The 12,482-nt window shown below is 33.1% G+C and overlaps 1 protein-coding gene across 1 annotated transcript; it reads right to left on the bottom strand.

The window, feature by feature from the left end:
• Window positions 1-2,883: 2,883 nt before the first annotated feature.
• Window positions 2,884-12,482, bottom strand: LOC107370122 (DNA topoisomerase 2-alpha). Its single transcript, XM_089270225.1, has 8 exons — window positions 12,288-12,482; window positions 11,287-11,356; window positions 10,901-11,223; window positions 6,442-10,804; window positions 6,162-6,367; window positions 5,819-5,834; window positions 4,138-4,890; window positions 2,884-4,064 (listed from the first exon to the last, which is right to left on the bottom strand). Exons 3-8 carry the CDS (start codon window positions 11,188-11,190, stop codon window positions 3,222-3,224), a joined length of 6,471 nt encoding a protein of 2,156 aa, XP_089126351.1. The 5' UTR covers window positions 11,191-11,223; window positions 11,287-11,356; window positions 12,288-12,482; the 3' UTR covers window positions 2,884-3,221.

Raw genomic sequence — 12,482 nt, 5'->3', positions numbered from 1 at the left:
CATTTGTCTCTATTCAATCTAAATACAAAAGTGACCCAATGTGTGTTGAAGTTCTCACTCTGTACCTAATAGACTAACGAAAACAACCAGTTCAATTATTTGATTGAATAGATTTGTTAATAAAGAGACACAATTGTAACATTTATAAACAAATTGAATGAACAAAGTAACCCAAATGGGTTTAAACGGGTGAAATAGATTTTCTTCAAATTTGGATTTTGTAGGTTTGTAGAGGAATGCATACTGAGTCCATTTATGCCATCGTAAGATTTCTCTGAGCCACAGTTTTCGAGAAAATCGAAGTCAAAGTTGAAACTTCGATCGCCTTTTATGCAATTATGGAAGCAGATTTTTCAGTCAAACTTCTTTATACTCATAGAGCTTTTGATGCTCAACCAGAAAATGTAATAATTTTGAGAGATAAAGTTTTAAGTTTTTTGTGAAGTGGATCATTTCGATTTTCAGTTAAACCTGTCGCATTTTGTGACCGTAACAATTAGACAGCCCAAACTTAGTATTTGTCGATAAAAATTAATAGCAAACATCAACAATCGAACTTTTATCACAATTTCTCAACAGTTATCTTGATATTGGCCATTAGCATGCGAACTTTGACCATCGATATTTCGTGAACAGCGTCACCTAGAACCAACATTCATTGACCAAACATTAGGTTTTATTATGGGCTGTTACTGTATAAATTTTAGATGGCATAAATAAGTTATAATATACGTTTAGTTTTGAAGTTGCATTTGAGACCTGAATTATAAAGTTAAATGTTCTCTCAAACCCAAACTGACACAGATTGGCAGAAATGGACAAAAATCTAGATTTTTACCTCTGGTGACTTGTAGGCCAATGCAAACTGTGTCCATATGTACGATTGAAAAATTTCCTTGATTCAAAGTTTTCTAGAAAATCGAGTTCGAAGTTCGTACTTCGATCGCCTTTTATGCAATTATGAAAGCAGATTTTTTCATAAAACTTTTTCGTACATATGTAGTTTTTGATGGTTAATCAGAAAATGCACTTCTTTTAAGAAATAGAGTTTTCTTTTTCTCAATAATAGATCAAGTTCGATTCCCAGTTAAACCTGTCGCATTTTGTGACCGTAACAATTACAAAGCTGAAACTTAGTATTCATTAATAAAAATTGATGGTACACACTAACATTTGAACGATTCTTCTGATTTCGTCACAGTTCTCGAGATTCTGACCATTGGTCTGATAACTTTGACCATCGATATTTCGATAATGGCATCACCTACAATCCCCATTCTTTGGTCAAACATTAGATTTCTTATTGGCCATGCCATAAATGACATAATATCACAGAAAATTCATTTAATTCATTTAATAAACAATATTCAGCTAACACATCATAAGATTTAGGTTTGATTTAGTTTTAGATTGAATTTGGGTTTGAGAAACCATTTAGCTTTACTAACATTTGCAATAAATAAAATCTCAAATCTAAAACTAAAACTAAACTAATATCATAACTTATTTATGCCATCTAAAATTAATAAAGTAACAGCCCATAATAAAACCTAATGTTTGGTCAAGAAATGTTGGTTCTAGGTGACGCTGTTCACGAAATATCGATATTCAAAGTTCGCAGTCTAATAGTCAATATCGAGATACCTGTTGAGAAGTTGTTTTAAGTGTTCAATTCATGGTGTTTGTTATTACTTTTTATCGACAAATACTAAGTTTGGGCTGTCTAATGGCTACGGTCATAAAATGCGACAGGTTTAACTGAAAATCGAAATGATCTGCTTTACAGAAAAGAGAAAACTTTATTTCTCTAAATTAGTACATTTTCAGGTTGAGCATCAAAAGCTTAATGAGTGCAAAGTAGTTTCGTGGAAAAATCTGCTTTCATAATTGCATAGAAGGCGATCGACGTTTCAACTTTGACCTCGATTTCCTCGACAACCGTGGCTCAGAGAAATCTTACAATGGCATAAATGGATTCAGTATGCATTCATCTACAAACCTACAAAATCCGAATTTGAAGAAAATCTATTTATACTCGTTTAAACCCATTCGGGTTACGATGTTCATTCAATTTGTTTGTAAATGTTACAATTGTGTCTTTTTATTTACAAACCTATTAAATCAAATAATTGAACTGGCTGTTTTAATAATTCTATTATATACTGAGTAACAACTTTGGGTCATTTTTGTATTTAAATTGAACTGAGACAAATGTCATAAAAAGTTTTTCCCGATCTTAATTTGATTAATTAACAAACATTCTTCGCATTTCTAATTGTGTATTTTTAGTTTTATGTTTTTTGTAAAGCAGATCATTTCGGTTTTCATTTAAACCTGTCGCATTCTGTGACCGTAACAATTAGACAGCCCAAATTTAGTTTCGTCGATAAAAATTAATAGCAAACATCATCAATCGAACAATTTCCGCAATTTCTCTACAGTTCTTTTGATTTTGGTCATTGGCCGGAAAACTTTGAACATCGATATTTGGTGAATGGCATCACCTAGAATTATCAGACTTTTATAAAACAGCAAATTTTATTATTGGCTGTTACTGAATAACTTTCAGATCATACAAAAAAGTCATAACATTGGATTTGTAGTTATGATGATACAGTAATAACAGTTATAACATTGTACATTATTGGAGTTATCATTTTGTAGCTCCACATGCTTTTAAAGTTGATGAATTAATTCTACTCGTTTTTAAATATCAAGAAAAGCTCACAGAGTAACTCAGAGTAAACATAGCTCTTGACCAGCTTGAATAATTTCATAGATTGTAAATAAGTCAGATAATCAGATATCTGAGAGATAAATTCAAATTTATTTGGTCCAGTGTTGATTTGTCATGGATTAATGAAAAAACAATCAAACAATCAGTAAAATTTATGATATAAAATCAATTCAACTTATGTGAAAGAGTTAGCAAAAGTGTAGCTTAAAATGAAAATTTTGAAGCAAATTGAGCAGATATAGAATAATTTTTGAAAAAATGTTACATGATTTGATTAATTGTTCATAAAATCGAATAGAATTGAAATTATACGAAAATTTTGAGAAGACTTGTGAAAAATCAATAGTTTAAATCGAGATTAAAGTATCAATGAATGAAAAGGATAATACATAAACATTGCAATGGACATCAATAATGATAACATTTGTTGTGTGATAATTACGAAACATTCAACAAGAATAACATGTAAAATAGAAGTAAAAGATCAAGGGACAACTCTTTTAGGTTTGATTCCTTTGGCTCTCATGTACGAAATTAATTGATCAGGTACTTCATACAGTACATCTCTGGATAGTCCATCCATTGTTTGAAGCCAGACTCCACTAGAGCTGATATAATTACGAAGAGGTACAAATTGAACAATGTCACGAACAGCTTTCTTTCCATTGAATTCCAACAAATGATCATCAGAATCAAGTTCATCCATGGCAGCAAAATCATCGTTTCCAACACCAACAATGATTATTGATAGAGGTAAATGTGAGGCATCGATTATTGCTTGTTTTGTTTGCGGCATATCACAGATAATACCATCAGTAATAATGAGTAAAATAAAATAGCTGGTACCAGCGTCATATTGTCTAGCGATGGCAGCTGTACTTTTAATTACTGGAGCGAAATTAGTCGGTCCATAAAAAGTTACACGACCAACAGTTGATCGATAGTGCATAATGATTTCTTCAATTCCTTTGCAATAAGGATGGGTAACGTTGCCATTTAGAGGAAAATGATGGGAAACCAAGGCTTGAGGAGATAATTTAGCCCCAAATCCAAAACCAGGGTAAACATTAAGAGTGTTGTATGGCTTTAAAATTTCACCAATTGCATTCAAAGCCAATTCGTATGGATTAGGTTTACCTGATCCGATGAAATGTAATGATTCTGGATATCTTGGGTCACCGTTAGAAGCAGTAAAATCAATAGCAACCGCAAAATGTAGCTGAGTTCCTCCTTTAATATAATCAAGAAATGAAATTTCTTCTTCAATTTCTAGTCCGATAAGTTCCAAATATCCACATTTTGTTGATCTGTTTTTTGTATTACTCAGCTGTATAAATAAAGAAATAAAAGATATTAATTATTTTTTTACCATTTAGACGTAATAATTTCAAAAGACTTACAGTTAATTTACGTCTGGAAGGCTCGTTAAATCTTTGTGTCAAGTCATTAAGGGTTGTATTGAAAGAACCAATTAAGATGTGTGCACCAGACATTTTATATCTCATACAATCGATCCTAATGTTACGATCAAAATCTCCATTGCAAAGTGTTCTGGCTGTACAATGAATCATATTCCATTCAGGTTTATGAGAAGATGGGTGAACTTCAGTTTTATGGACTAGACTATATGACCCATCTTCAATGGACCGCCAAAAGGTGAGAAACGTTTGAGGTTTAGTGAAAAAACTTGTTCCGAGAATATCACAGCCTTTCAATTTGATATAAACACCCCGTTTACAATTGGCGATCTCCTCAGCAACCACACTGATAGTTCCTGCATTTCTGCCTCTTTCGTCTTTCAGAGCACCCACATATTCTCGTCCCTGAACGGCAACAATTTCAGCCAGGGTTGTCTCATGGTGACCAAGGAAGTCATTTGAAAGAGTATCAATATCCACTAACTCAAATTTCAACCTCTGAACGGTCTCAAAGTTGTAATTGACAACAAATTTGCGGACAAAATGAGGATTCAAATCATCATTGATAATTTCAGTTTTTCCAATCTCACGATAATCTTTCTCAGACAAGTGTTTCATGTACAAAGTACATTGTGGGTCACTTTTTGAAAAGGTGTCTTTGTTAGGAAGATTTCGACATGACACTGATAACTCCAGTTGAGTGGTAGGAATTGCTGAAGCTTTGGCACTATCCATTTTTTATATTTAATATTTGTTCAGTTATAATTTGATAGAACGTTACTCAATCACTTGGTTATTTCCAGTTTTTGATCGTATGGCGAAAGCTTGGGTCGAGCGATTATGGTTTCTATATTAATGAATAAATGAATAAATAAGCACAAATTGGATTAAATTGAACGAGCAGCAACAGATGAAAGGTTTAACTTACCATCAATTAGAAATAAGAAACATTGGTGACGAAAATAATAATGACTCACAAGAGATTAATTTTGCAGATAACGGAAACATGACTGATTAATTTTTAATATTCTAGTGTGAATATTGATTAGGATTCATTCGAATTAGCAAAGATTGATCTTGATTAGGTAAGGGTACATGCAGCAATTTTAGTTTTGATCAGCAATGATGTTATTATGGTTAACATTTAGTAAAAAATAAACAATCCGAGAAACCATTGCTGATCCTGATCCAAAACAACCAGATGCTTTACTAAAATCGCTTATTTACTCGGTCTCTATTATGCGTATTAATTTTTTAATTTCCTGGACAATTTTTAATTGCCCAGCAGAGGCAGAAAATTGAATTAATTTTATCTTATTCAATAAATTAAATTCGTCTTTAGGATCAATCAACAACAGATACAGATATCAAAAGATACTACTGTTTTCACTTTCTTTTTTCTCTTTCTCCCACAAATCAAGGTTCATTTGATCTTGAAAACTGACAGTGAGTTTCGAAGGAAATATTTTCACTAAACTATTCCCTCATCATATTCAATTTAAATTTAATTTATATGAAGTATTTGAATATTTCGCGGAATCGAGATTTCGGTAAAAATAGTATTTTGATATCGTTTTACACGCCACTTTCACAACAACCAGAACTGTGAACAACCAGGATTGCCAACATTACTGATTATTACTCCGACATTATTAACGCTTACTCTACGACCATTAACACTGCAACCTGTTCAATTTTATGCATTCAAAGATAATTAAGAAAATTTTCATCGTCAATTTTATTTAATTTATTATAAAAAAAGTTAAATAAGCTGATATTGGAATAGGATATACAATGATGAGATGATTTTTGATAATTGATAATGGTATGAACTTTTAAATGCCTTCTTATACTGAATCATGGAAATTTTTAAATGCGAGTTCCATTAATAAATAAAATCATACTGAATGAATTTACATTGTTGATTGCCAATGTGAATAAATTATGAGACTCATCGTCATTTGGTATTATTATTAGCTGTCTCATATTTGCTGAACACTATTTACTAGTAGTCATCCTCATCAGTTGAGAGATCAACATCATATCTAATTGGTTTTTTAGATCGACCCATCCTTGTAGATGACATAAAATTAGAAATGCAAATTTCGGGTTCTTCAGGAGGTTCATTGGTTTCAATAATTGATGCCTCAGAATCGGATGATTCGATCTTTTTCGGCTTCCTAGCAGGTTTTTTAGCGCTTGGTTTTTTACTCTGAAATTAATAAAAAAATAAAATGATGAGTTAATATAGAGAAGATTATTAAAAATTTAGAAGCTGAAACTTACTTTTTTAGAGGAAACTTCGAAATCGGAATCATCTGAGACAGGGTCTTTCTTTTTGCGCTTAGCTGGAGTTGCTTTTACTTTAGTTTTTTTGGGCTCTTTTGAAGAACCATTGACACTTTTAGAAGTAGAAAGATGAGGTTGGGGCGAACTTTTGTCTACTGTTTCATGATTTTTTCCATTTGTGGATATGTCTGGTGAATATGATCGTTGTGAAGATGATTGAAGTATTGGTTCAGGTGATGACGGTGAAGGTGGGCTGACTGAATATGGAGATGATGGTTTATTTGAAGTACTTAAATTGCTGCTATTGGACGGCTTTGAGCCAAAAACATTATCAAACAATTGCTCACTTGTCACATTTTGAGATGTTTTCGCTGGTTTCAAGGAAAGAGAATCAACACTGCTACCAGAATTGAATCTAACTTTTGATTTAGCTTCCTGAATTGATTCTTTTTCCCATGAATAGGGTGCATCAGTTCGATTTTCTGCACTCTTTTCTAAAGGAGGTGGAGGAGAGTCTGCGGGTTCATGATAAGGTGGCGGACTGGATCTTCTTGAAACTTTAGGTTTTTTCACTGGTGTTGTAAAAGATTCGTAATCATCATCAGAAAAATCATTATCAGGTGGTGAGTCAGTTTCATCTTCATCTTCAGAACCAGATGACCAAGGGTTTTTACTTTTACCTTTGGAAGCAGATCCTTTCTTTTTAGTCTTTGAACCATTAACAGATTTCTTTTTCGGTGTAGAGTCAGATGTTTTACTTGCTTTGGGTGCTCGAGGTTTAGCAACTTTCGGAGTATCACTTTTGGTTGCTGTGGGTTTCCTTTTAGCTTCAACCATTTCAGGAGTTAATCCTATTCTTTCTGCTAAAGATTTGTTCAAGTCAATGCCGAGATCATCGTCCGAATCTTTATTTTCTTCATCTTCATCATCTCTTCCTTCATCTATTCCTCTAGTTTTCTTCAATATCTTTTTAGCACTCTCATTCAGTGCATCCTTCCTTTTGTAAGACTCGTAATCAATAGTTGGTGGTATTTTTCTAGCATTTTCAGAAGGTTTTGTATCGGAAGAAACAAGATTAGCTTTTCGACCTTTACCTTTAGTCTGTTGACTTTTAAGTGGACTTTTCAGCATTACCGCCTTCTCAGCGTCTTCTTTTTCCTTATCTTCTACTTTTTCTAATTCCATGAGCAAATCATCCAAGTCTCTGAGCCATAAAGTTTCTGGACTTATCTTTCTCAATTCGTCCAGTTCAGCTTTCTTGGTGTCTCGTTGTTTCAATAGTTCATCGACTTTCTCTTTCAACATGCATCTCATTGTCATGTCCAATAAATAGTCATAATCAAAAGCTCCAGTGGGCTCATCAGTTACACGCTCATCTTCATCATTGTCAAAATCACCTTCGGTTAAATTGTTTTTTGCTTTCCAAGCTTTGACTGGATCAGTATCATAACCTCTCTCAATCAGTGTACGAACTAAATCTTTTTTCTTGACATTTTCCAGCTTCAATCTACCTTCATTTTTCTCCAAAATGAAACGAGCTTGATTCATTAATTTCAGCGCTTCTGCTTCCAACATTCCCTCTAAATAAGCTTTTCTCTTTTGATAATATTCCAATCTGACTTCATAAAACTCTTTCAAAATATCTTCTGGTGTTTCATATTTTCTTATACACCCATTGTGGTCAAACAAAACCATTGAAGTTGTTGAAAAAGTGGTTTGAAGTTTAAATACTTTGTGAATTCCTTGTTCTTCTGCTCGAGCCAAATTTTCAGGAGTCATTGAAATGACAAACTTGACCGTCACGTCAGTGTGATATTCTTTATAATCAGTTATAAATGGTTGCGTTTTATCAGTTCCTCGAAGCATAGGCTCGAGAACATTCTCTTTGTAACTCTGTGTCCATGTACGAACAGGAAGCTCTGTGATTTCTATCCTACAATCATCAAGAGCTGAAACTTCTCCACTTACAACATACCTCTGATGATCAACTTTATCAATTGATCCACGAAAACCTTTAAACCAAGGTTTTAATGGTTTGAGTTCGTCCCCGGAGATGAGTCGCTTCAAATTCTCGATAAGATCTCGAGGATTAAAATTGGGAATTTTTGTACTCCAACCTGTACCAATACCTTCAGCACCGTTCACCAAAACCATTGGAAGAACTGGTACATAATATTCGGGTTCAACTTTACTGTTATCATCATATAGATAATTGAGTAAAGGATCATCAAGTATGGGAAATATTTTACGAGCTAATGGACTTAACTTAGTGAAAATGTAACGAGGACTGGCCGCATCTTTACCACCAAGTAAACGTGTACCAAATTGACCAAGGGGCATGAGAAGGTTAATATTGTTGCTTCCAACAAAATTTTGAGCCAAATTTATAATAGTTGCCATAAGTGAAGCTTCACCATGATGATAACATGAAACTTCACCAACTGTACCAGCCAATTGAGCAACTTTGATTTCTTTTTTAAGATTTCGGAAAAAGCATGAATAAAGTACTTTTCGTTGTCCTGGTTTAAGGCCATCCATCATGGATGGAATAGATCGTTCATTATCCAAGTTACTGAAAAGTACTAACTCTTTGTTGACAAAATCTTTATAAGTAACAGTTTTAGTCTCTTTTCCATAAAGATAAACTTCAGGTAAACCCAATTCTCGACGGCGTTTCCTATCTTCCATGCTGTTAGTTAACCAATCTTTTCTTTGATCAACCATCTTTTTACTAAATGCTAATAAAACCGAATGATCGTCTTCAGGGCCTTGATACTTGAACAAGATACGATGTCTTTCTAAATCAGAAAAGTATTCTTTAGCTTCGTTACCAGTTGATGTACCCAAACCCTTGTAGTATTTTACATTCCATGTTTTCCAATTTGGAGTTTCTTTCTTCCATTCTTCAAGCTCGGGTAGTGAATAAAAGGACTTGACCATAGTTCCTTTTCGAGCTCGTACAATGGGAGTTATGAATTCTTCCAAGTATGGCAATTTAACTAAATTAGGCCAATTATGGTGGATAAAGTTGATGAGTAAACCCTTAATATGAGAACCATCTTGATCTTGATCAGTCATAATCATCAGTTTACCATAACGCAGGGTTTTCAATTCCGCTTCTGATTCGTATTTTTTACGATAATCGAGTCCAGTAATTTTTATCAAATTTTGAATTTCGGCATTGTTAAGAATTTGTTTGTGGTTTGCTTCACGAACATTGAGAAGTTTACCTTTCAAAGGGAAAACACCATATTTATCTCTTCCAATAACACTGAAACCAGAGTTGACAAGACTTTTTGCAGAATCTCCTTCAGTTAAAATAAGAGTACAGTCAATTGATCGAGGACCACCGGCATCATTAGCGTCTTCCAATTTGGGTATACCAAGTAAGCGCGACTGTTTTTTAGCTGAACACTGACTACCTTTTGCTTTCTCAGCTTTGGCCATTGCTACAACCAAAATGGCTTCAACTATTCCAATTTTCATAGCTGAGTTGAAAAATTTGTCACTCGGTGAACATTTAGAACCAAATTTTTTCATCTGAAGAGTCATATTTTCCTTGGTTTGAGAATCGAAAGATGGATTTTCAACGAGACAATTAACAAATACCCATAAATGCGATTTTATCATGTGCGGTTTAACATCGACTTTGGCTTTATTCTTTTTCTTGATTGCTTCAGTAAGTTTTGGAATTATTTGATCGACAACATGATCAACATGTCGACCTCCTTTTGTTGTAGCTATGCTATTAACAAAACTGACCTGTTGAAAACCACGATCACTGAGCGTTACAGCAATTTGCCATCTTTCATGGCAATCTTCATAAGCCATCTTTAATGGACTACCACTTTCATCCATTTTATCCTTTATGTATAAATCTACATAATCTTTGAAGTTTTTAACAGGCAATCTTTTACCATTTAGATACACTTTAACTCCCTTCGAAGATCCAGCTATATCCCAAACACGACGAGAGAAAAGAGCAACAATGTCTTCATCGAGTCGATCCATACGAAATTTTGATAAATCAGGATAAAATGTTACGCGCGTAAAATCATCACCAGTAGCAGGCACAATTTTAGCATCAACTGGTTTAGACATGTTATTTGTCCAGGTTTGTTTAAATGCCAGTTTATATTCTTTGCTTGATGTTTCAACTACAAACTTATTACTGAAAATGTTGCAAAGCTTAGCACCATAACCATTTCTACCACCAGTCACTTTTCGCTCATTATCGTCATAATTAGAGGAAGTTAATAAATGGCCAAAAATCATAGTTGGAACGTACATTTTTTCATCTTTATGCTCCACAACTGGTATACCTTTTCCATTGTTATAAATTACTATTTTATTCTCTTCTCTATAAATGCAAAAATAAAAGATTGAAAATTACCGATACTTTGAAAACAGAAACTATTTGAAAATATTTGAAATTTGAAATTAATATCCAACTTACGGTTTAATGTCGACTCTGATTATGTCCATGCCGGGGTCTCTTTGTTTATTATCAGCAGCGTTAACCAAGATTTCATCAAATATTTTATATAAACCAGGAACAAAAGTGATTTTTCGATAAACCATTCCAGTTTCTTCTCCATCATAAACCCACATTTCTTGTTCTTGAGGCTCAGCAGAGCCAATGTAAGTATCAGGTCGCAATAAGACATGTTCAAGCGGTGTCTTTTTCTGATAAATACGCTCGACAGCCAAGCGGGAGTTACCCCCATCCCCATCAATATAAGCCATTGGAAGAGACAAATTGATGAATTGATTGACAAACTGACAAGAAAAAATGAAAATGAGTACATTTTCCAGACACAATAAACAGGACTTTTTACTCACATTTCACGCGTTCTTCTGATGTTGGTTCAAGAGTTCCAATGCATTAATGATTTTTACATGATCCTTTAAACTTCGTTGTTGATGATTTGCACATATACATGAAAGTAAATGGAAAAATTAGCGTACAGAAGCTAGGGGACAATGTTAATTCAAATTAACCCTTAAGATTGGAAATTTGATTTCATTTCATCACATTAAAAATTATCAAATGGCTGTAAGTCAAAGAGGAAATTGCGTAACCTATTGTTTGAAGCCTGAATTCAGTTTGATAAGTATTTTTATTAGCATTCACTTATTTCAAGATGAAAGACAGAGAAGTGAAGATCAGATCCCAAATTTTCTATCTAAGGAGGAGCTACTAAGCTTTTACAGATTTCTCATAACAAACCTCTGAATAATAAATTTTATCGCTTGTTAAACTAATGATTTCCCAAATAATGTTACCATTTAAATTATAACGTAATCAATTTTAAGACACAAAGTTTTGTAAAATCTAAACCTAATAATACCATTTGTTAATTCAAGTTTCATTGAAAAAAACAACATGCTTTCTAATCGATCCGAATAAAAACATACACTTACAGAAAAATTTCAAGATTAATCAAATCATCAAGACAATACACAATATAAAAATACTACTATAGTTATTGTAAAAATGAAGAATAATAAAAAAACTATAAGCCGCTAAAGCAATTTGAATTGCTAAAAATAAAACAATGTTTGTAAACATTTGACATTTGTTAGATAAGAAGAGGTTGAAAATCTATCAATTTGTCAAAAAATCCACTTAACCGGCAATCATGTATATGATAATCATTAATTACACCAAATGTAATTGCAAAAATTGACACCGAATTTACATGACAATTTAATCATTCTCTTGTTTTTAATTTTGTACACTCATTCTTTCTTCTCCAGCTTCTTTTCTTCCTCTCTCCCCTTTACAACACATAATTTCAACTTCTCTTTAAAAAGATGAATGATTTAAAAACCTTACTCACCTATTAGAATGTTGACCGTCAAATTTTTTTATCTTGTGTTGCCCAACTTATGTTGATTTGTTTACACAATAGAAACACTATTAAGCATAGTTAAACAATTTACCTTAAATTAAATGAATGACAATTATAAATGCATTAAACCAAATCTTGAATGGATAATAAACCCTATCGGAGTAGTCAGCAACCATTTCAGTT

The sequence above is a fragment of the Tetranychus urticae genome, chromosome 1, assembly GCF_039701765.1.
Source record: "Tetranychus urticae isolate SD_2017Ah chromosome 1, NJAU_TeUrti_SD_1.0, whole genome shotgun sequence".
Classification (NCBI taxonomy): domain Eukaryota; kingdom Metazoa; phylum Arthropoda; class Arachnida; order Trombidiformes; family Tetranychidae; genus Tetranychus; species Tetranychus urticae.
Note: the sequence above shows the minus strand (reverse complement) of the source record. Positions and strands in the feature narration are given on the sequence as shown.